Source organism: Eriocheir sinensis, chromosome 44, assembly GCF_024679095.1.
Source record: "Eriocheir sinensis breed Jianghai 21 chromosome 44, ASM2467909v1, whole genome shotgun sequence".
NCBI lineage: Eukaryota > Metazoa > Arthropoda > Malacostraca > Decapoda > Varunidae > Eriocheir > Eriocheir sinensis.
Genome location: NC_066552.1, coordinates 4,012,005 through 4,036,671, shown reverse-complemented (window position 1 = coordinate 4,036,671; position 24,667 = coordinate 4,012,005). Strand labels below are relative to the sequence as shown.

Sequence of the window (24,667 nt, the reverse complement as noted above, 5' to 3'; positions counted from 1 at the left end):
TGTTGCTTGATTTAGTGTTGTTTTGAACCCTAACGTAACACTGAGAGAAGAGAAATCTTATGTTACTTCATCTGACATTCTTGATCTTGTGTTATTCTGGACTCTTAGCGTAACACTGAGAGAGAAAAACGGCAAACTCGTCAAAGAATCATCCCTCCCTTCCTCACCTTCCTGACGCGAGCCTGAAGGTCCTGCACAAACATCTTCCTCAGGTTGTGCAGAGTCTGGAGCTCCTTGGCAACAGTGTCCTCCAGCCCCTTGAGATCATGGTGGGCCTGCTCTCGCCGCTCGTTCAGAAGGCTGCAAATGGTAAGGACTTTGTTAGTATGTCACGGGAACCTCATAAGACTTGCATACATTGAGTGGGTCGATTAGGGGGCTCTCTCTCTCTCTCTCTCTCTACTACATATGTTCTTTTCTTTGGGGATGTCTCTAATGTTTTTTTGGGGGGTGTCTCTGTCCTCCGTTTTTTCTTATGTGTTGTTTATTTACTTGTTTTGTCGGATTTGTGTCAACTTTTTCATTTTTTCTTTGTTGTTTTCTCTTTGTTTCATGTCCGTTTATGTCTACTTCTTTGTTATCTCTCCTCTTTTTCTCTCTTTCTTCTCGTGTAATGTTATTTTTCCTCCATCTCTTTGTGTCTGATTATCTTTCACCTTCTCTCTTCGTCATTTTCTTGTAGCGCATCCCTCGCCGTCTATTTGTGTTAGTTTATTTCGCCTTTCTCTCTTTGCCTTTTCAGCATTTTGCATTCCCTCTGTTACCTCTGCTTTTGTCTGTGTTTCCTTGCTTGTCTGTCTCAGTTAGCGTCTTCACAAGTTTCTGTCTCTGGGCCGTATTACAAGTCGGATCCGAGAGGTTTTGGGTCCCTACAGAGTTTGGTTTAGGGGCCGTTATACAAGTTGAATCCGAGAAGTTTCAGGTCCCTACAGAGTTTGGTTTAGGAGCCGTATTACAAGTCGGATCTGAGAAATTTTGGGTCCCTAGAGTTTGGTTTAGGGGCCATGTTAAGGGGCTATTACACTGGACAAATTTTCTGTGGATCTTCAGTCAAACCACGATTTCCGCTGGCGTGGTTCTCATTTGTTTCTTGTTATTGCTGCTGATGATGATGGTGAGTAATACTGTCGTCCTTCAAGGAACCCTACCGTAGCTTTGGAAAACTGTGGACATGTCAGAAAACCACGGAAATATGAGAACCATGCCAGCGGAAATCGTGGTTTGACTGAAGATCCACGGAAAATTTGCACAGTGTCATAGCCCTTTTACAAGTCCAATCCGAGTAGTTTCAGGTCCCTACAGAGTTATTCATCCTGAACTCTGTGGGGACCCGAAACTTCTTGGATTCAACTTGTAATGCGGCCCTCAGTCTGTAGCAGGTTCTTATCTCTGCTCGTGTCTCTGGAGTCCTGAACTGTCTAATACACGACAAACATTTCACTACATATAATTCTATGCACATTCCTCTAGACTTCCTGTCACTAGAGCATTGCTAGCTTAAAAAAACTGTGTTAACTTTTTATCAAGGCAAAACTCCTACTGAAAATTTGTTAGTTTTTATCAAAACAAAACTTCTACTGAAAGATTATTTAAATATTGTTGGATACTATTTACTAATTTTTTATGAAGCACTAAAGTTAATTATTTTCTAACATTATTTAGTATTTCTAAACATTGCTCTGCCTCTTCTATCACTATTTACAGGTATGCAAGACACTCTTCTGTACTGTAACACTGAGCAAACACATCACTAAAAAACTAGACTGAAATCATCTTTGTTTTCAGGTTCACAAAACAACCTTGACTTTTCTTTCAAAAACTACATGCAAAAACCTGGAGCATCATCACTCACAGCCAAATGAGGACAAAAGCATCGCCAGGCAAGCAAAGAATTTAATTATTTTTGCTTCATTCTAACACTGCAATTTCTGAGTGCTGTGAGCTGATAGCAGCGTGTGTGAGTGTTGTGTGTGTGTGTAGGGAAGCAACATCTTAAAAGCACTGAAGCAGCAACAGTTACAAGCACAAAGACACAGCAGCACATCTGGTATTACACATTCATCTCTACTGTGATGTGCTAATCCTTGGTCATTACCTCCGTGTGTCTTCCCATACATCACCGTTACCAGCACCAGCCGTCATCAGCCACTACGTGTGAACTTGCTTCTCACCGAGTACAGCTGACCAGCACAGAAACTCCTACATGGTCACTTCATTGAGGACAGTTTGTAAGGTGTGTCACACTGACTACAGCAAGCCTTGGTGATAAGGGTTTATGCCAGTGTTGTTATAATAACAGCTGGTACTTATAGTTCCCTGTAATCCATTGTTACGGTTCTGGTGCATTTATCATACTCTGTCCACCTTTAATAAGAGGCACTTGTGCCCAGGTGTGTCCAGGGGCGGTGTAAAGTGATTTATCTCACCACATAGAAAAAAAATTACTTCTGTACGAAATCCAGAAAGCCTTGACGATTATGAAAACATTACAGCAATCAGGATCATCAAGCTAAAACAGAATTAAGAGCTGTGAATAACTTGAAAGATGAAACTCAAGAAGGGCACAATGGTATAAGATACTCTACAATAATTTCCAAGTTAAGGAAGGCATGCAGTCTGGCCGGGGTGAAGCAGTGAGGGGGGTGAGGGGTGGGGGTGGGGGGGTGAGGCAGGCGGCGAGGCGTGGAGAGAGTGCAGGGAGAGGCGGGCGGGGCGCTCAGTCATCCCAGTGTCTGTTCTACATTGTGGCTCTGGTCGTTCAGGAAAGGAACTCATCAAACATTCTGCATTTAGCATTTAGTTAATGTCAAAAACAATGGCAGTCAGAATGATTTATATTGTTTTAACTCAAAGAGAGAAACACTGATCTTTTTTTTTGGCTTGGAGTCAAGTGAGTGACGCAGTCTGGGAGACCAGAGTGGCCTGAGGACCTGAGGAGTCTGGAGGAGTCTGAGCGGCCGGGGTCTGGCGCCCCAACCCAGAGTCCCGGGACTCACCTTGGAGAACCTCGGGGAGTCCAGTGACGCAAGCTAATAGTTTCGTGAAGAAGAAGAGAGACCTCATTGAGGTGCTGAGCCCATCGAAATCCAGCAAAACTGAGAAAGACCAGGAAATATGCAAAATTGAGCCTGACTCTACCTATCACCTTACTATCCTGGTTTGGACTGTTCTCAGGGGGAAAAAGTCATGCTGTGTTGGTTTGTCTGAGCGTGTGAGCCCTGCCAGCACACGCACCTGAACTAGCCCACTAGCCTCAAGTATTGGGTGACTCACTATTGCTAATGTGCCCAGAAAGGTTAGAAAACTCCCCAGAATATAAGCTAAGAATCATCCATGACAACTATCTGAGGGGTCATACCTGGTTAGTTCTAGGAAGCAAGCATTAATGTAGTATAAAACAGATTACCCCATTTCAAAAGAGGCATGCTAATATTTCAGTATTAAAATATAAAAGCTCATATCCAATTCTCTAGTGGGTGAGTGAGTAAGTGAGTGTGAGTGAGTGGGTGAGTGAGTGAGTGTGAGTGGTTAAGTGAGTGAGTGGGTGTGTTAGCCAATAATGAGCTGAGGCAGAGGCAGCTAAGTGTCATGCTGTGAGGGTGGTGGTCAGAATCTTGCCTCCCTCCCTGCCTTCCTCCTTCCCTCCCCCCTCCAAGCTCCAGAGTGTTGCAGTTCAGGCGTATCATGTGCACGTCATGCAGTGGAAAAGAGCAACCGCAACAAAAAGTGCTTGTGCCTCTAGGCTAGTAAGGAGCCGTGGCCTGCTGCCGCTACCCAGTGTGGCTGCGTGTGTGCCGAGGTGTGTGGTGGGTGCAGGGCGGAGTGGTGTGGGGAAAAATGAATGCAGAGGAAATAAATATTTTCTCATTCAATAAATATATAAATTAGTAAATCAAGCAATGCTAACTAAATATTAATTCCTTTGGCAAACTCTCAACTCTAAGAATAAAGAATCAGATAGCAATAACCCAGCTGCACTTTCCTCTCCGGCCTTTCCCTTATACAAATAGAAACAGGTCAGTTTTCTACGTGTTCCTCAGCTTGAAACAGTGACAAAGTTCGTTCATATCAATCCTTATTTACACCTAAGTGATGCCAATGAGAGTTCACCATAAGAAAATAAATCTAAGTTAACATGTTAGTATTTCATATCCGGGCAGAATTAGTTAAATAGCAATAAAGCATTTCCCAAACAAAGGTAACCAAATAACTTGCAAGCATCCAAAAGCCAAGTTCAATAAAGCATTTGGCAACCACTGAAAGGCTAGCTACGGTTTGTTAGGAGTTAGGACTGTTTAATTTTATGAATAGAGTTACCAGACCAAGATACACGAAGGTATTGCTTTGGGATTTAAGACTGAAGGTATATAAGAAGCTTTTTAATGATCATATGCATAGGAGGAGTGATTTGTGGGCTTTTTTTTTTTTCACTGTTGTTTTCTTTTTTTTTTTTACCCTTGAGCTGTCTCCTTTACTGTAAAAAAAAAGAAAAAATGTAATATTGTAGTGAAAAAACTTCGTTATAATTGATCTGGTAGTTCATTCTGCCTTCTGGTTATGGTACAAGAAGTCTTCAGGTCATGCTCTTATTTTTTATCTACTATTTCGTCTTTCCTTTAAACTCAGACAGGAAAAAAGCACGAGTCATCCACTATTCAGGACAACCCAAGAATCATTTTTCCATTCGTCGTTTTAAGGAAAGATTGCACGAGTGACAAGATAACAGCACATCATGAAGACTCCCAGCAATACACCGGAGAAACATACACTTACACACCTTCATGAACCTCTTCCTTCCATAGCCAACACTTTTACTTTAAGACGACATCACCAGGACACGGCACAGAGGACGAGATGAACGTTCAGTTATAAAAAGTTCTCTTAGTGACTGTACTGGTGATCACCAAGACACGGCACAGAGGACTAGATGAACGTTCAGTTATAAAAAGTTCTCTTAGTGACTGTATGGGTGACATTAAGGGTCGTATTTTAAAACATCTTGTCGCCTGAGTTCACATATTTGCCAAGGCTTTCATAGGAGTTTTGGGCATTTCCAGGAGTAGTTTTATGACCCTGGTGGTAGTGTGACCCTTCTTCTATACAGGGAATCTAAGAAAACACTCATTAGAACCCAACTGACCCCTTCTTTGACCTTTAGAAATAGTTGATGTAAGAATCGAAAGTGTTTTAAAATACAGACCTAATCCTCAAAGCAAGCAAGGTAGCCATGAGGGAACAGTTCATGAAGGGTCACAGTGCATATGGTCCCTGGTCATCTCTAAAGCCGTGACGAGAGGAAGGATACACTCACATAAGCTCGTGGAGGCGGGTGCTCTTCTCCGCCTCCTCCGCCTTCAGCTTGTTGTACTCCACCTTCAGCTGCTCATGCTCCACGCTCAGCTTCTGGTTGTGGCTGTGGGAGGGGAACGACATCAAGAAAAATCAATAAAAAGGAAAAATAATAGTAATGATCATAATACTAATAAGAAGAAAATGAAGAAGAGGAGGAGGAAAGGTGACAACGCTTTGGGTGATGCTGTAGTTTATTTTCCTCCTCTGTTTCATTATATGTCTACTACTGGCATTACTTCATAGGCATAGAGAAGATACATAAGAAGTAAACAAACATTTCAAACAAGAATGTATTTTGGTGCTCCAGAACTTTGCTACTCTCATCTGTATCACCATTAATATTACTGCCTCTACTACCCATGTATGAAAACAGCCTTTTTTTTTTAGGAGCAGCAAGTAGCAGGCTTTTTTTATTATTATTTCCTTTTTTCGTGCCCTTGAGCTGTCTCCTTTGTTGTAAAAAAAATATACATAAAAAAAAGCCTATACTGATTGAATTCCTGAAACGAAGAAATGCTAGTTCAGAAAATTTATATTCAATGGGTTTCCGGACACACTCTTCCTCTTTTCAAGCCTGTGAAATTGAAGGTCCATTGTATTCCAATTAACCCAGTAGCAGCAGGGATCATGTTTCTTAATAGTCCCTCTAAGTGAGAAAAATGAGAAAAAAATCATCACTCACACAAACCATTTCATACTATATATCAAAGCATTTGTGATCAGTTTATGCATCACCTATTTTGGGGGATTTATATCATGGCACATATTTGTCCCGTCGCTGCTACACGGTAAAGCCACAAATTTGGCCCGTCGCTGCTACACGGTAAAGCCACAAATTTGGCCCGTCGCTGCTACACGGTAAAGCCACAAATTTGGCCCATCGCTGCTACACGGTAAAGCCACAAATTTGGCCCGTCGCTGCTACACGGTAAAGCCACAAATTTGGCCCGTCGCTGCTACCGGGCTAATTAGTGCTCCTGAATTAGTCTCATTAGATTAACTTTCTTCACAAGTAACATTTCTACACTAATCTATAAATAATTTTCCCTAACTCTCCTTCATCATTCCTACTATTTTTTTTACAGTATTAGAGGACACAGCTCAAGGGTAAAAACAGAAAACAAAACAAAACAAAACTAAAAGGCCACTTCAGCCAAAAAAAGAGGGTGTTTTTGTTGCCCTTGAGCAGTTTCCAATAGAGAAAAAAAGAAAGAAAGGAAGAAAGAAAATCTATAATGCCTCATGAGTACACAATAAACACAGACAAGCACAAGTCACTCACTCCTTGAGGTCATCCACAAGGGCCTGCTTTGCACTGATCTCCTGCCTGAGCTGAGCCACCTGCTTCTGGTGCAGCTCGCGGTGGGTCTCCATCTGCTTCTCCAGCGCCTCCTTGGACAGACCCTCGGCCACCGACAACCCTTCAGCCGCCTTCAGCTTGGCCACCTCCTCGCTCAAAGAGTCAACCTGGTGGACGGAAAAACTTGTATGGAGCGTCAAAATTTTCAGCTCGGTAAAGATAAACTCCTTCCAAGATTTCCATATTGTAAACCACTCATATATCTTCTCATTCACTCCATACATATTTCAGAGATGTTATTATTATTTCCTTTTTGTCTTATTATCTTCGTTTCTCACACTGACTGAAGGCTCAAACAATACATTTTAAAAGAACACACAATAGTTTTTAAAAGGACACAGTAATTCCTCATTTTTTAGACTAAAACCAATCATGAACAGAGTTAGTGAGTGCAGTATTGTTGTCCATGAGTAAGTCCTATATATTGTCACCCTCATAAAATAATTGTCTAAGTAGTTTTTCAGTGATTTCCAGGTTTTCGTCTACATCAAATTTTCATCATGTGACGCCCAGTTTTGTATAGTTGCCTTCGTCATTCAGGGTTTGAGTGTTCTAGAATTGGCCTTTTCTGCCTAAATCTGAAGCCAAATGAGACAATGACAGTTCTTTTCTGATTTCCTGAAAAATAGAAAATAATGACTTGGGCGGTTTGTTTACGAAGGTGACGATATGACGGTCCAGGTCCAGATGTATCCAGCCATTTCCAACTCACCTGCTCCTTCAGCTGCCTCTTGCACATCACAAGACTTCCATGTTTTAAACCACTGATGTACCTTCTCATTCACTCCATACATGCTTCAGAAATGTTATAGTTCTTTCCATTTTGTCCTGTTATCTTCCTTTCTCACACCGGCTGATGGCTCAAGCAATAGTTTATAATAGGACACTGCAATTAAACGTCATTCCTTAGACCAAATTCAATCATGAACAGAGTTAGTGAGCATTATCCACGAGTAAATACAGATGGCAGTCCCAACCACATGTGTCCAGCCATCCCTAACCCACCTGCTCCTCCAGCTGTCTCTTGCGTGTCTCCACCTCCTGCATGGACACTTGGAGGGTCTTCATGCGAGCCTCGTGCTGACTGATGAGCAGACGGCAATCACTCAGCTCACGCTCGTACTCGTCAATCTTCTTGTTGCAGTCACCCTGTAGGCAAGGAGATAACAACTGAATGCCAGGAAACCATATCTGTCTTGTATCTCTTATTTGAGCAAGAAAAATGACAAGATATGAGATAGTGAGTCTGAAGAAATAAATATACGACTAAATATATTCCTCTGTTATTAATCACTGGGGGTGTATGTTATTTATCAGAAGAAACAGAGTAAAGATGTACACTAGAGGGGGTGAAAAGGATGTGGTGTGCCAGGATGGGCTACCCCTACTCCAGTGTTTTTATGTTCTTATGTTCTAAAGATATCAACATACAACTGAACATATCCCTCTGTTATGAATCACTAGGGACACACATTTTTCAATTTGAAGACGAAAAATAAAAAAGTAAACTGTAAGAAGAGCAAAAAGGCTAGATATCCCTCCTTAAGGCTATGGCTCACACTCACAACCCCTCACCTGGAAGTTTTCGAGCGTGCTGCAGCGCTGGACCAAGTTCCGCACCTCACTCTTCATCTTGGACACGTAGAGCCTTGCCATCGTGAACTCCTCCTCCAGCTTATTGGGGTCGCCGGAGTTCTGTGGGCGTAGAGGTTGTCGTATTAGCTATTCTCAGAGCCATCAACACCTTTACTATAGTTCTTGGGGAGTTTTGGTGGTGTGGAGGCTGTCTCTTTGTACCCTATTCCCAGTACCATCAACACCTTTACTATAGTTCTTGGGGAGTTCTAGCTGTGTGGTGGTTCTCTCATATTCCCTATTTCTCAGTAACATCTTCATCATTATTATTACATTTTTTTTTTCTTTTTACAGCAGAGGAGTCAGTTCAAGGGCATAAAAAAGGAAATAAATATGAAAAAAAAGCCTGCTACTCTATTTAGGCTAAAGTAAGAATGCATCAAAGGAGAAGGCCTGCCCACTACCCTCCTACCTGACTCTACCTGAAGACAGATTTCGCCCAAGCCTATCGGATCAACTGTTACCAATCACCATCACCAGAGTAGCCCTGCCTGCCCTTCCTCTGTCACCTACATGGAGGAGCTACTTTCTGACATCTCTCTTTCGACCACCTCTTTGGATTCTTTTTAGAAGTGAGTAGTGGGCTTTTTTTTCTTACTGTTTCCTTTATTTGTGTCCTTGAACTGTCTCTTTTGTTGTTAAAAAAAATAAAAAAATGTTCTTACCTTGGACGGAACAGACTGTATCACTGTTATCTTAACACTGTACCGTAGAGAAATAGTTTGTACCGCACCTTGAGGGAGAGGTCGCTGGTGGTGCCGCCCACAACGGTGCCCACTTCCCCGAGGTCGGTCAGGAGGGAGAAGAGCATTTCATTCATCCGTCGCTTCTGGTGCATGGAGGAGTCACGCATCTGCTGCAGTTCCCCTTGCATGGAGGTCAGGGCCGTCTGCAAAGATACGAAGGGTCACATTACTAAATCTTTCGGACCCCTTTAACACGTATTTGATAAGGCTTTCATAGGAGTTTGGGTCATTTCCAGGGGTAGTTTTATAACCCTAGTGGTAGTTTGACTCTTCTTCCACATTATGAACCCAAGCATACATATTTGACAAGGCTTTCATAGGAGTTTGGGGCATTTCCAGGGGGAGTTTTATGACCTTGATGGTGGTTTGACCCTTCTTCTGTACCATGAACCAAAGAAAACATGCATTAGAACCTGACAGATCACCTTTTTGGCCCTTGGAAATAGTTGACACAAGGGTGGAAGCGTTTGGCAATACCGACTGCAGTGTTTTGTGATGGGTGTTTCTGTTACCATTCTACTTTACCACTGATCTTAATCCTGGAAATTTGCTTTTAGTTATATAATGCTATATTTTAATGCGATATTTTGTTGTCTGGGTGATAAAGCTGAATAATTGTTTGATGGTGCATCTCTTTTGCTTGACAGTGTAGAGAAATGTTATATTTTGAAACTGCAGATGACATGAAAAAAAATATACTCTCTCTCTCTTTCTCTCTTGCACATACGCCATATTTTATACGATATTCCTCAAAGAACAAATTAACTGTGAAAGAAACATAAATATCCCACCTGTTTGTCCGTCAGCTCCTCGCTCAGTGTCTCGTTCTCCTTGCACTTGCTCTCCACCTCCTGGCTCTTCTGGTCGTAGTTGAGGGCCAGCTCCTCCAGTGCCTGCAGGACCTCCTTCACCTCGTCCTTGGCCGAGTCGTTCTCTCCCTGGATCCTTGCCATCTCGGTCTGCAGCACCTCATAGTCACGCCGAGTTGCAGCGATGAGCTACGGGAAATAGGGAGGCAAAATGGTGAGGTGGTGGCCATAAAGTGCTTCAGAAAGTATATGTTGTAAACCTCAAACATAATCAGGAACTAGAGACTCTTCTGCTTCACGGTGAGTTCCCATGTGATATGTGATAGATTTATTGACTGATGAAGAGATGCTATAAGCTGGAAGGTAATGTTATAAGGTAAGAAATGGGCTAGATGAGAATGTACTTTTGTTTCACCTCCTTAGCTCTCTACCATCCCTCAACTTTCTCTACACTCATGATCTAAGCTATAAATTTCCCCTTTCCCTTTACTCCTCAAGCTCCCTGCCCTCACTCACCTCCTCCTGCTCCAGCATCTGCTCCTTCAGCTTCTCGGCCAGCTGGCTGTGCTGGTTGATCTCCTCGTCCTTCTCGTCAAGGCTCTGGTACAGCTGCTCGCGCTCCTTCTCCCAGGCGTCACGCACCTCGTTGCTCACGGGAGGAGCGGCTGGCTTCTTGGGCTCTGGTGGGTGTGGAAGCATGGGTGTGAATTGCAGGGAGACGAGACACAAAAAAGAAAATGTTTATATGTGTGAAATATTGAACGGCAGGACATATACACTGTTAATGACTAAAAATGGAGTATGAAAACAAAAGATACACTGCTATGAACAAATGATGTGAAATATTGATCGTGAAATATTGAATGGAAGGACATTATACAAAGTTAGTGACTAAAAATGCTGTATGAAAACAAAAAATGCACTGCTATGAACAAAAAAGCATCATATTTCAGGTTATGCTCAGTCAATAGCTAAGAAATAAGATCAGGACGGCAGATGAAGTGAGAGATGCATTAAAGAAAACCAGCAAGAAGGAGGAAGCCCAGGATGGTAAAGAAGCTCTACAGAACCTCTACAAAGACAGCCGTTACCTTCCACAACGGACGACACCATTGACTTTTCCATGTCGACGGATATCTGTTCCTCCGACGACACCTTCTCTCCTCTACGCCAGCGCTCTAACTCTGCCTCCATACGTTCTACTTGTGCCTTCAGCTTAGTGCTCTACAGGGGCGGAAAACAGGCGCTCTAGCTCTTTGACAGGTATTGGAAAAGGTTATTTATAAGTCCATGCCAAAAAAATTGTAGCCTATGAATAAAACGGAGCTTTCTATTGCTAAAACTGGCGAGTACACATTCACCTTGCTCCAATTTTCCTTTAAAGACACAGAGCAACTATGATGATGCTTTAAATTCAAGTCTAGTATAGTTATTTTTTTTAGCAAACTGCAATATCTAAACAGAACACCAATACAAATATCATGACTGAATTTTGACACGGCAGCTCACAGTATAAAAATTAGCCAGTCGTAAGTTATCTGCCTCATGATGCTTTAAATTCATCTAGTTATTTTTTTTCAGCAAACTGCAATATCTTAACAGAACACCAATATAAAAACATTACTGAATTTTTACACAGAAGCTCACAGTCAAAAAATTAGCCAGTCATAAAAGTTATCTGCCTCAGTAGACGATGCTTTAAGTTAATCTAGTTTAGTTATTTTTTCAGCAAACTGCAATATCTAAACAGAACACCAATACAAAAAAAACATTAATAAATTTTCACACTCCAGCCTCCAGTATAAAAATTAGCCAGTCGTAAAAGTTATCTGCCTCACTAAATGATACTTTAAATTCATCTAGTTTAGTTATTTTTTCAGCAAACTGCAATATCTAAACAGAACACCAATACAAAAACATTAATAAATTTTCACACTCCAGCTTCCAGTATAAAAATTAGCCAATCGTAAAAGTTATCTGCTTCACTAAACACATACACTGAAGTTAAGCGTTCTATTTCACACCACATCACAGAGCTGCCGTTAGAGAGCCCTGGCGTACCTTCTCCTTCTCCTTGTTGTACCGGCGCTTCCACTCCTCGGCTGTCAGCTCCTCGTTCACCGTCACGCAGTTCTTGATGGTCTTGGCTCTAGGGGAACGGAAAATGATGTGCGAATTTTGTGCCTGGAATATTCTTTTTTTTTACAAGAAAAGTCGGCACAAGGGCAACAAAAAGAGTGTAGAAAAAAAAAAAAAAAAAAAAAAAAAAAAAACTCACTACTTGCAACTCCCACAACAGAAGATAGCATAGAGTAGCCAAAAGAGAGATCAATTTCGGGATATGCTGCGTAAAAATGTTTAGGCATTGAGGGCAACAGAGTGGAATGGACGCTGGGGGACAAAGTGCGTAAAAGTGCGATATTTTTGTTGTCCGGGTGATAAAAACTGGATAATTGTTTGATGGTGCCTATATTTTGCTTGGCAGTGTAGAAAAACGTTATCATTTTTGAAGCCTCGGATGACATGAAAAAAAAAAAAAAAAAAAAAAAAAATACTCTCTCTCATGAAAAAATATATAGGGTAAGGTAACCAGTAGGTACGCAAAAAATCGGCGATTTTTTTACACTCTGACCTGTACCCGCTATACTATTTAAGCAAACTACATCAATTATTGTTTGCAAATAAAGGAATGGCTATAGTTTCATGTGGTACAAGCATTTTTCGAATAAGATTTAACTGTACAGAAAAAATGGTGTATAAAGTTTGTGCGTACGTTTAGGCCTACCCCTACCCATTAGGTACTCACCCTTGTCCAGTAGGTACTCATTAATTTATAACTAAAAAACTACAACAGCTAGAAGAGTCTCCTTTGGATATTTTATTCATTCAACCTCCCTTTAATGTTAGAGAAAATCAAGCCCTTTCCACTGATATATATATTTTTGTCATAGGATAAAATGTGTAGTCTGTTTTTAGGTTTAAGGAAAGTTTGTTTAGTTTCGCACTAATTTGGCTCTAATTCGATAACTAATTGCCCAATTCTAATGAAATTTTATGGGTACATACAGTGTAGGGTACCCTATAACTGTGCCACATTTCAGTTGAATCGGATAATAAATACGGAATTACTAATCGGCAACCAGCCGGTTCCCTTAATCAAGTGAAATGTATATTGTAAAGGAAAAACTTTAGTTTTAGTGAATAAGAATATAGGACTTCCTTCAAACAAAATAGCAGTTATCACTTTACAATTTGAAGTGGGAGATAAGTATTTCCTTTATAGAAGTAGTAAATGCAAATCCATGAACACGGCCCCTGCACTCTGGATTTGGGGGTTCTAGTACAGCTAGCTCACATGCTCTGTGAGGATATGATAGTTCCGTAGTCTGGGACGAGAGTACCTACTGGACAACATGCACTGCGTACCTACTGGACAGCCAGTGGGGTAAGTTTGATGAGGTGGCACACAGACAGTTTTCACAGGACAGTGCTTCTTGTTCTCATATGCCATAGAGCTTGAGTTGTATTGCTGTGGATTGTGGCATACTCTCTAGCAGTCATTTGAAAAATGCGTACCTACTGGTCAAGTCTTGATTTCCTTGTCCAGTAGGTGCACCTTTTTCAGTTTATAGATATGTACTGTAATAAAACCAACACCTATTTCTTGAAGTTTACCCTCCCAAATCAACCTGCAAAAAGGAAAAAGAAAAAAAAAATACACCGGAAACAAGGCAGACAACAAAAACGAAATTTGCAATCCTTAGCATTTCCCTAAGAAAACTACCACATTTCCTAATTGCATTCTTTTAGGGTACATAGTTTTTATGATATACATGTTATTTGTGGGATACTTCTGTATATGATGGAGGGATGGTTGAAGTATAATATGATATGAAGTTTGTTGATTTTGCTTTGGTCTTTTTTTGTGGGGACATTTTTAAATGCCAAATGCGTACGTACTGGACCACTGCGTACCTACTGGTTACCTTACCCTATATACTCTCTTCCTCTCCCTCATGAGGAAAAAAAATAAATAAATAAATAAAAATAAAAAAATAAAAAAATTCTCTCTCTCTCTCTCTCTCGCACATACACCATATTTTATACTTAATGATAAAACTAAAGAATCTGAGCACCACATGAGACTTTTGAATGGTACTATATATCATCATGACAGAGGAGAGAGAAAGAGCATGACTACTCCACTGAAACTTATATATCATCGTGAGACAGTGGAGAGAGAGAAAGCGAATCCACTAGACAACTATACGTATTTCCAGCCTTGGCACTCACCGCTTTCCGAAATCTAAGGTGGACTTGGTCTCGGACTCATTGAAGGAGGCGGGGGAGGCGCAGATGACGATGGTGGTGCGTGCGTTGCCTCCCAAACTCTCTTGAAGGATACGGGTCAGCTTGGAGTCTCGGTAAGGCACGTGGGTCTGTGTGGGCAAGGGGTCGTATTTAAAAACGCTTCGTTGCCCAAGTTCACATATTTGACAAGGTTTTCATAGGAGTTTGTGTCATTTCCAGGAGTAGTTTCATGACCCTGGTGGTAGTGTGACCCTTCCTCTGCACCATGAACCCAAGTACACACATATTTGACAAGGCTTTCATAGGAGCTTGGGTCATTTTCAGGAGTAGTTTTATGACCCTGGTGGTAGTGTGACCCTTCTTCTGTACCATGAACCCAAGTACACACATGTTTGACAAGGATTTCATAGGAGTTTGGGTCATTTCCAGTAGTTTTATGACCCTGGTGGTAATGATCCTTCCTTTGTACCATGAACCTAAGTACACACATATTTGACAAGGCTTTCATAAGAGTTTGGGTCATTTCCAGGAGTAGTTTTATGACCCTGGTGGTAGTGTGACCCTTCCTCTGTACCATGAACCCAAGTACACACATATTTGACAAGGCTTTCATAGGAGTTTGGGTCATTTCCAGGAGTAGTTTTATGACCCTGGTGGTAGTGTGACCCTTCCTCTGTACCATGAACCCAAGTACACACATATTTGACAAGGCTTTCATAGGAGTTTGGGTCATTTCCAGTAGTAGTTTTATGACCCTAGTGGTAGTGTGACCCTTCCTCTGTACCATGAACCCAAGGTACACACACATTTGACAAGGCTTTCATAGGAGTTTAGGTCTTTTCCAGGAGCAGTTTTATGACCCTGGTGGTAGTGTGACCCTTCCTCTGTACCATGAACCCAAGTACACACATATTTGACAAGGCTTTCATAGGAGTTTGGGTCATTTCCAGGAGTAGTTTTATGACCCTGGTGGTAGTGTGACCCTTCCTCTGCACCATGAACCCAAGGTACACACATATTTGACAAGGCTTTCATAAGAGTTTGGGTCATTTCCAGGAGTAGTTTTATGACCCTGGTGGTAGTGTGACCCTTCCTCTGTACCATGAACCCAAGTACACACATATTTGACAAGGCTTTCATAGGAATTTGGGTCATTTCCAGGAGTAGTTTTATGACCCTGGTGGTAGTGTGACCCTTCTGTACCATGAACCCAAGTACACATATTTGACAAGGATTTCATAGGAGTTTGGGTCATTTCCAGGAGTAGTTTTATGACCCTAGTGGTAGTGTGACCCTTCCTCTGTACCATGAACCCAAGGTACACACACATTTGACAAGGCTTTCATAGGAGTTTAGGTCTTTTCCAGGAGCAGTTTTATGACCCTGGTGGTAGTGTGACCCTTCCTCTGTACCATGAACCCAAGTACACACATATTTGACAAGGCTTTCATAGGAGTTTGGGTCATTTCCAGGAGTAGTTTCATGACCCTGGTGGTAGTGTGACCCTTCTTCTGTACCATGAACCCAAGTACACACATATTTGACAAGGCTTTCATAGGAGTTTGGGTCATTTCCAGTAGTAGTTTTATGACCATGGTGGTAATGATCCTTCCTCTGTACCATGAACCCAAGTACACACATATTTGACAAGGCTTTCATAGGAGTTTGGGTCATTTCCAGGAGTAGTTTTATGACCATGGTGGTAGTGTGACCCTTCTTCTGTACCATGAAACTAAGAAAACACTCAGTAGAACCCGACTGATCCCCTCTTTGACCTTTAGAAATAGCTGATGTGAGAGGCGAAAGTGTCTTATAATACCAGCCAAAGACATCCTCGCAGCAGCATTTCCACCTTCAGACAAATCTTAATAAATTCACACACACACACACACACACACACACACACACACACCAGAGTCATGTTTGCAGACACAAGACAAAGGAAATGTGTGTGTGTGTGTGTTCATGTCTTGTGTAAACCAAAAGTCACACAAAAAACATGACATTGGTTTGATGGACTTTGCAACTTTTGTGTTCAGACTTTGGTGGATGCCGCGGGGAGTCTGGTAACTCGATAAAGAACCGCAACACAAAGGAATACCCTCGGGCGCCCTCCCCCACCCCCAGCCTTTTACGCCACCACACACCTCCACCCCAGGACTCACTTTTCCATCAGCGAGTGCAGCGATCACGTTCCCGAGTGCCGAGAGCGATTTGTTGATGTTCTTTGCCTCGTCCAGAACAGCTCCCTCTGCACCGGTTTTGCTCACCTGAAAATATGAAAAAAAGATAAAAATAAATGAAATAAAAAAAACATAAGATAAAATGTAATATAATGAGTAAATAAAGGCCAGTTTTAGATGGTAGCACATGAGGATCAGTGAGTGCATATAGTTGAAATTATAGAGGTTATGTTAGTAAGTTAATATTTTAGCTGGTCTTATATTCTTGAACTCAGGGTAATGATATCTTTTTTTCAGTTCTTTACTATATTTCTTCCCTCGTTTAATTTATTGCTTAATATGTTGCGTGTTTAGTATGTTTAGTGTGTCGTATGTATCATGCAATGTACAAAGTTAATCTTATATGGTTTTGTATCTATGTATGTGTTGAACCATAGACATTTCCACCTGTTTTTTTTAACCCGGTAGCAGCGATGGGCCAAATTTGTGGCTTTACTGTATAGCAGCGACGGGCCAAATTTGTGGCTTTACTGTATAGCAGCGATGGGCCAAATTTGTGGCTTTACCGTGTAGCAGGGACGGGCCAAATTTGTGGCTTTACCGTGTAGCAGGGATGGGCCAAATTTGTGGCTTTACCGTGTAGCAGGGATGGGCCAAATTTGTGGCTTTACTGTATAGCAGCGATGGGCCAAATTTGTGGCTTTACCATGTAGCAGGGACGGGCCAAATTTGTGGCTTTACCGTGTAGCAGCGACGGGCCAAATTTATGCCATGATTTAAACCCCCCAAAATAGATGATACATAAACTGATCACAAATGCTTCGATATATATTATGAAATGGTTTGTGTGAGTGATGATTTTTTCTCATTTTTCTCGCTTAGAGGGACCATTAAGAAACATGATCCCCGCTGCTACTGGGTTAATTTAGAAGTGTATAATTATTTTTCTTTGTGACTTTTTCTATCATGTATTGCACACACTATTCTTATCTGCCTTCCTACATCAGCGACATGCAGCACACCAGTAACTAACAACACCGTCCTCACCTTCTCCGAGCCCGCCAGATCCACCAGGTACAATTTTCCCAGGAGCTTCTTTTGGTTTTCGATATTCTCCTGCTTCACTTGGATCAGGAAAACGCTGTGGGACCGAGAACTGTGCTCATTCATGTCTGCAGGGAAAAGGAAGATGAATTAGAAGAGCCTAGGTATATGAAAGCTAAGTGATATATGGGTTAAACCAAAGTGGAAATTCTCTGTGGAACTAAAAATTAATCTGACATTTACTTTTCATCTATGGCACATGAACAATGGAGAAAGTATAAAACAGGGTTGCCTTTTAAAAGCTGATATCTATAGGTAAAAATAGTATCCATAAATAGGTACAGCGTAAGGAAATGATCATACCCAGAAATTCTATGGTAAAGTTAAAATGTGCTGATGAAGTAAGAAAAATGAGTATGAGTAATTACCAAAACTGTAGGACCTTTTTTAGATATACTCTCAAATATAACAAAACTATAGTAATTAGATGGAAATAAAGAAAACGAATCATCAAAATAGTTCTACAAATACATACAAACGAAATAAACCTAAATAAATTGAATAATATTAAAGAAATCATCAATATAACACTCCATAACAAACACACAAATAACAAAATAAAACAAAATACATATAAAACAAACAAATAAAAAAATAGAGTATAATATAATCAAACACACAAATAACAAAATAAAACAAAATACATATAAAACAAACAATGAAAAAACACCGTATAATATAATCAAACACAAATAACAAAATAAAACAAAATACATATAAAACAAACAATGAAAAAACACCGTATAATATAATCAAACACAAATAACAAAATAAAACAGAATACTTATAAAACAAACAAATGCAAAAATTGAGTATATTGTAAACAAAACCACCCCTCAACCTCAACCTCAAAGTACTTACTGGTGACAGCGACGTGCCTGTTGGACTTTCCCATCTCGATCGTCTCGAACACTTCCTCCGGCGACGAGACGAACCGCTCGGTGGCGCCCTTGACGGAGGGGACGCGGTTCTTGTCCTCGTGCACGGAGAGATTGACCTTGGACACTACGGGAGGGAGGGAAGGCATAAGGAAGAGGATTATAAGAAAGGGTTGAATAAAATGAATTAAGTCTGTGAAGGGAATTATAAGAGAAAGGTAAAGTATTTTGCTTGTTTATTATGTGAGGAGACAAGTACAGCAGCCCTTGGTCACTACGGGAGGGAGGGAAGGCATAAGGAAGAGGATTATAAGAAAGGGTTGAATAAAATGAAGAAAGTCTGTGAAGGGAATGGTGAGTGAAAGGTAAAGTATTTCGGTAGTTTATGATGGGAAAAGACAAGTACAGCAGCCCTTGGACACTACGGGAGGGAGGGAAGGCATTAGGAAGAGGATCATAAGAAAGGGTTGAATAAGATGAAGCAAGTCTGTGAAGGGAATTATAAGAGAAAGGTAAAGTATTTCGCTCGTTTATTATGAGAGGAGACAAGTACAGTAGCCCTTGGTCACTACGGGAGGGAGGGAAGGCATTAGGAAGAGGATCATAAGAAAGGGTTGAATAAGATGAAGCAAGTCTGTGAAGGAAGTCTGTAGAATCAGAAATTATAAGAGAAATTAAATTTCTGTTGTTTATTATGAGAGGAGACAAGTACAGTAGCCCTTGGTCACTACGGGAGGGAGGGAAGGCATTAGGAAGAGGATCATAAGAAAGGGTTGAATAAGATGAAGCAAGTCTGTGAAGGGAATTATAAGAGAAAGGTAAAGTATTTCGCTCGTTTATTATGTGAGGAGACAAGTACAGCAGCCCTTGGTCACTACGTACAGGAGGGAGGGAAGGCATAGGAAAACGATATAAGAAAAGGTTGAATAAGATGAAGCAAGTCGGTGACGGGCCTGACGGGAACCTTCCTGTTGCTATAGAATCAGAAACTCTTAAAGGGTATTGAATCTGTTGTGGATTATGATTGTTTTGTTTCCTCATCCTTCTTCAGCTCTTCCTCTTTCCCCTTCTCCCTTTCGTCATCTACATACTCTACAATCTACATCAACACCATCACCTTATCTATCCTCCTTCTCCTCTTCCTAGTCCTCCACCTAATCAGTATCATCACCACAACCCACAATCCACTGCTGTTATCACCACCACCACCACACTCACCGTCCAGAAGGTCCCTGATCTTGTCCATGTAGATTTCGAAGTACGACACCTTGATGTGGAACTCCAGCGCCTCCTCCATGTTGTAGATGTGGTTGAAGATGTCATGTACGATCCGGGGAATGATGCCTGTTGGGGAGGAGGAGGAAGAGGAGGAGAAGGAAAGGAGAGGAGGGAGGAGGAGAAGAAGAAAGGGAGAGGAGGGAGGAGGAGGAGAAGAAGAAAGGGAAAGAATGGAGTAAGAGAAGAAGGGGGAAGAAGGGAGGAGGAGGAGGAGAGAAAAGATTGGAAGAGGGAGAGGAGGAGGAGGAGGAAGGAAAGAGGAAGAGGGGGGGAGGGAGGAGGAGAAAGGAGGAGGAGGAGAGAAAAAGATTGGAGGCGAAGGGGAAGAAGTGGAAAGAGGAGGAGGAAAGAGGGAAGGAGGAAAAGGGAGAGTGGGGAGTAGGAGAAGGGGAAAGAAGGGAGGAGGAGGAAGGAGAGGAAGCAGAGAAGAAGATAAAGAAAAGGAAGAAGATACAGAAAGTGGTAAAATCAGTTTCTTGTTAGTGTTGCTCTCTCTCTCTCTCTCTCTCTCTCTCTCTCTCTCTCTCTCTTTCTATCTATTTCATCTCTTTCAATCTGTCTAACCCCCCTCCCCCCCTCTCTCTCTCTGAACACGTATCCCCCACATTCAGGTCTAATACAGGTGAGTGACGCGTCTGGCACTCCGCCTTTCCACGACTCGGTTCGCACGACATTCAAATTCTGCTGCTGCCGAGAAACGAAAGCAGAGTCTTGTTCATGCTACGTTTTCTGGGTCTGCTAGGGTGTTGCTCTCTCTCTCTCTCTCTCTCTCTCTCTCTCTCTCTCTCTCTCTCTCTCTCTCATATTTTTTCCTCCAGTATCCTTATTTACATTCAGTCCCTCCCTTCAACATTTTATCCAACTCTCTCTCTCTCTCTCTCTCTCTCTCTCTCTCTCTCTCTCTCTCTCTCTCTCTCTCAATACTCCTAAAATATGTATATGTCGTACTGGCAGATGGAATTGACATTTGAAACCCGACCTTGACATATCAACCTTGAAGCCTCTCTCTCTCTCTCTCTCTCTCTCTCTCTCTCTCTCTCTCTCTCTCTCTCTCTCTCTCTCCAACCCTTTTTTCACAATTTCCGTCCGTTATTTTCTTTATCACATCAAGTTCTGCGAAATATGACGTGTTTCCTCTCTCTCTCTCTCTCTCTCTCTCTCTCTCTCTCTCTCTCTCTCTCTCTCTCTCTCTCTCTCACCCTGGTAGGTCGGGTCGCCAAGCTTGCCCTCCATCGTGTGAGTCTTGCCCGAGGAGGTCTGGCCGTAAGCGAAGATGGTTCCATTGTAGCCGTTGAGGACATCTGAGGAGGAGAAGAAAGCGAGGTTAGGCGAATTCTTGGAAGACAGACCTCAAGAACAGATAGACATTGACGTATTAAAGTATGATGATGGGGGTGGAGGAGGAGGAGGAGGAGGAGGAAGGGAAAGATTGGAAGAGGAGGAGGAGAAGGAGAAGAAGGGGAAAGGGGGGAGAAGGGAAGAGGAGAAAGGGAAAGATTGGAGGAGGAGGAGGAGGAGGAGGAGGAAGGGAAAGATTGGAGGAGAAGAAGGGGAAAGGGGGGAGAAGGAGAACAAGGGGAAAAAGGGAAGAGGAGGAGAAAGGGAAAGATTGGAGGAGGAGGAGGAGGAGGAAGGGAAAGATTGGAGGAGGAGAAGGAGAGGAGGAACACTGCCCCTTTCGTGATCCTCTTTTTTCTGTATGTTCTGTTTCTCTATGCGTTTCTTCTTAACAGGGGTCTAAAGGGGCTATTACACTGGGCAAATTTTCCGTGGATCTTCAGTCAAACCACGATTTCCGCTGGCGTGGTTCTCATATTTCCGCGGTTTTCTGACGTGTCCACGATCTTCCAAAGCTACGGTAGATTTCACCAAAGGACGACGGTATTACTCACCATCATCATCAGCAGCAATAACAAGAAACAAATGAGAAGCACGCCAGCGGAAATCGTGGTTTGACTGAAGATCCACGGAAAATTTGCCCTTAAAGGAGAGAAGGAAACAAGGCTGGGTGGATTCTGGGAACACTGTGACGGCAACAACAGAAGATTGGCATTGACGTATTGAAGTTGAAGAAGGGAACTCTGCATCTTTCGCGAACTCTTTTTTTTTTTTATCAAACTTAAAAGATACATTACAGTTTTTAGATACTCTTATGCATACCCAAGAAAAAAAAGGAGTAAGGTTCATAAAATTAGAAGAAAACTGAGCCGTCAACGAACACACACACACACACACACACACTAAAAAATAAACAAAAACACGAAATATCAAACTTAAAAAAAAGGCATCGCGCGTCAATATTAGATTCCCCCCGCGAGGCAACACTGCAGCCTTTACATTTTCCGGCGCGAGTCTCGAGGCATGATACGTGACGCGCGAGAACCACAGCTTGTCGGGACTGCCACTCATGTTGTCAAAGGAGGCGAAGTGGTATTGTGTAAAGGCATATGTGTGTTTTCCTTGTGACAATTGTGGATTATTATTTTTATTATTATTTCCTCTTTCTCCTTCTCCTCCTGTTCTTGTTCTTTCTCTCCTTCCTCTTCCACTCTTCTTACTCCTTCAGATCCTTCTTTTTCTTCGTTTTCATCCTTCTTGGTTTCTTCATCGTTGTTCTCTTCCTCTTCCTCCTTCTCCTCTTCCTCTTTCTCCTCATCTTCCTGTTTTTCCTCTTCCTCTTCCTCCTTCTCCTCCTGTTCTTGTTCTTTCTCTTCTTCCTCTTCCTCCTCCTCCTCCAGATCCTTCTTTTTCTTCGCCTTTATCCTCCTTGCTTTCTTCATTGTTGCTCTCCTCCTCTTCCTCCTCCTCCTCCTGTTCTTGTTCTTTCTCTTCTTCCTCTTCCTTCTTCTCATCCAGATCCTTCTTTTTCTTCGTTTTTATCCTCCTTGCTTTATTCATTGTTGTTCTCCTCTTCTTCCTCTCCTCCTCCTCCTCCTCCTCCTCTTCCTCTTCCTCCTCATCTTCCTGTTTTTCCTCTTCCTCTTTCTCTTCTTCCTCCTTCAGATTCTTCTTTTTCTTCGTTCATGTGCTCATTTTCCTCTTTATCCTCCATACTTTCTTCACCGTTGTTCTCCTTCTCTTCTTTCTCCTCTCCTCCTCATCTTCCAAATCCTCTTCCTACTCATTTTCCTCTTTCCCTTCCTCTTCCTCTTCATCACTGTGCTCCTCCTCCTCCTCCTCCTTTTCCTCCATTTCTTCTTCATCCACCTCCTTGTCCTTGACCTCCTCCTCCTCCTCTTCCTCCTCCTCCTCCCTCCTCCTCTTCCTCATTCTTTGTAAATAACGAGCCTTAAGATCCTGGGGTTATAAAACACGAAGGAAAAAAAAAAATGCAGCCAAGAAATTGTGAAAGGCTTACGTGGCCTCGAGGGAGTTCAGTGTTTGTCCCCGAGATGGACCCGACGGCAGGGACGGTTTGGTGGTTTTAAGAGTTTTCGTTCTCTCTCGTTTTCTAATTCATTCTCTGTAGCGTTTCGTAGTTCTAAGTTTTCGTTTTCTCTTGTGATCTTATTTGTGTTATAATTCGTTTTCTCTGGTGTTGATATTTGTTTTCTAATCCGTTTCTCTTTCCCGTGTTCTTATCTGTTCTCTTTTCGTGTTCTAATTCGTTCGTTATCCTTGGCGGTCTAATTCGTTTTCTTTAGTGTTTCGTATTGTGGTGTTTCCGTTCTCTTGGGATCTCCACTTCGTTATCACTTGTATTTCGGTGTTTTCGTTCTCGTTACTGTTGGTCTCCTTTTTCCTCCTCTTCTTCTTGTCCTTGTTCTTATTCTCGTTCTCTTTCCTTCTTTTTCTTCTTTTACTCGTTCTTGTTCTTATTCTCGTTCTCTTTCCTTCTTCCTCTTCTTTTACTCGTTCTTGTTCTTATTCTCGTTCTCTTTCCTTCTTTTTCTTCTTTTACTCGTTCTTGTTCTTATTCTCGTTCTCTTTCCTTCTTCCTCTTCTTTTACTCGTTCTTGTTCTTGTTCTTATTCTCGTTCTCTTTCCTTCTTCCTCTTTTTACTTTTTCTTGTTCTTGTTCTTATTCTCGTTCTCTTTCCTTCTTCCTCTTTTTACTTTTTCTTGTTCTTGTTCTTATTCTCGTTCTCTTTCCTTCTTCCTCTTCTTTTACTCGTTCTCTTTCCTTCTTCCTCTTCTTTTACTCGTTCTCTTTCCTTCTTCCTCTTCTTTTACTCGTTCTCTTTCCTTCTTCCTCTTCTTTTACTCGTTCTCTTTCCTTCTCCCTCTTCTTTTAGTTGTTCATGTTCTTATTCTCGTTCTCTTACCTTCTTCCTCTTCTTTTACTCGTTCTTGTTCTTATTCTCGTTCTCTTACCTTCTTCCTCTTCTTTTAGTTGTTCTTGTTCTTATTCTCATTCTTGTATTTTTTTTTTGTTCTCTTGGGAGGTGCAGTTTGGAATCTCTTGTACCTTGCTCACGTTCTCTCGGGGGCTTCAATTCCTCTCTAACAATTTCTGATGCTCTTCTAAATCTCCTACGCTGTTGCCAATTAGCAGAGGATAGGGAGGCACGCAGTCGGCTAAAGGGTTACACAATCATCGCAGTGTGCCCTTTTTACGTGTCCGTTTTCTTTTGATGCTGCAACGTACCCTAATAAACAGAAATCACCTTTACAACATTCCTGGAAATTATTTTAAAGACTCACTGACAGTCTATTGCAACTAATCATTATAAACAACTCTAGGGAAATAATACTGGTAGAAAAACATAATTGGAGCGATCAATCTATCTAAATTAACTTGGGATGTAATTTATTTTAAACTCACTGATGGGGTAAAGCAACTAATCATATTTAGTAACTCTAGAGAACTAAAATCAAGAGTACAATGTAATTCCAACTTTTTTGTATGTATTTTTTCCCCTTTTAAGTTCCTTCCTTTGCTGTAAAATAAACTAACCTTTTTAAATTACCTTCTGATATAAATTATTCTAAATACACATGGAGTATCCCTAAAAACTAAAATTAATAGTATAAGATTATTCCATCATGTATACAGATTTTTTTTTAGCCT

At 41.6% G+C, this 24,667-nt stretch overlaps 1 protein-coding gene across 4 annotated transcripts in view; it reads right to left on the bottom strand.

Moving 5' to 3' along the window:
* Positions 1-24,667, bottom strand: part of LOC126980300 (kinesin heavy chain-like) — a 135,787-nt gene that overhangs the window by 16,111 nt on the left and 95,009 nt on the right. For 2 of the 4 annotated variants that reach the window (XM_050830029.1, XM_050830032.1), the window contains exons 3-19: positions 20,856-20,957; positions 19,597-19,722; positions 18,362-18,505; positions 17,444-17,568; positions 16,379-16,483; positions 14,196-14,341; positions 11,964-12,051; positions 10,994-11,126; positions 10,419-10,582; positions 9,885-10,091; positions 9,081-9,236; positions 8,288-8,407; positions 7,718-7,861; positions 6,635-6,819; positions 5,312-5,413; positions 2,997-3,095; positions 168-300 (exon numbers count right to left, since the gene is read on the bottom strand). In XM_050830029.1, coding sequence (XP_050685986.1) covers positions 168-300; positions 2,997-3,095; positions 5,312-5,413; positions 6,635-6,819; positions 7,718-7,861; positions 8,288-8,407; positions 9,081-9,236; positions 9,885-10,091; positions 10,419-10,582; positions 10,994-11,126; positions 11,964-12,051; positions 14,196-14,341; positions 16,379-16,483; positions 17,444-17,568; positions 18,362-18,505; positions 19,597-19,722; positions 20,856-20,957 — 2,279 coding nt within the window. The remainder of the gene's footprint in view (positions 1-167; positions 301-2,996; positions 3,096-5,311; positions 5,414-6,634; positions 6,820-7,717; positions 7,862-8,287; positions 8,408-9,080; positions 9,237-9,884; positions 10,092-10,418; positions 10,583-10,993; positions 11,127-11,963; positions 12,052-14,195; positions 14,342-16,378; positions 16,484-17,443; positions 17,569-18,361; positions 18,506-19,596; positions 19,723-20,855; positions 20,958-24,667) is intronic. The other 2 variants (XM_050830031.1, XM_050830033.1) reach the window with 1 other exon arrangement.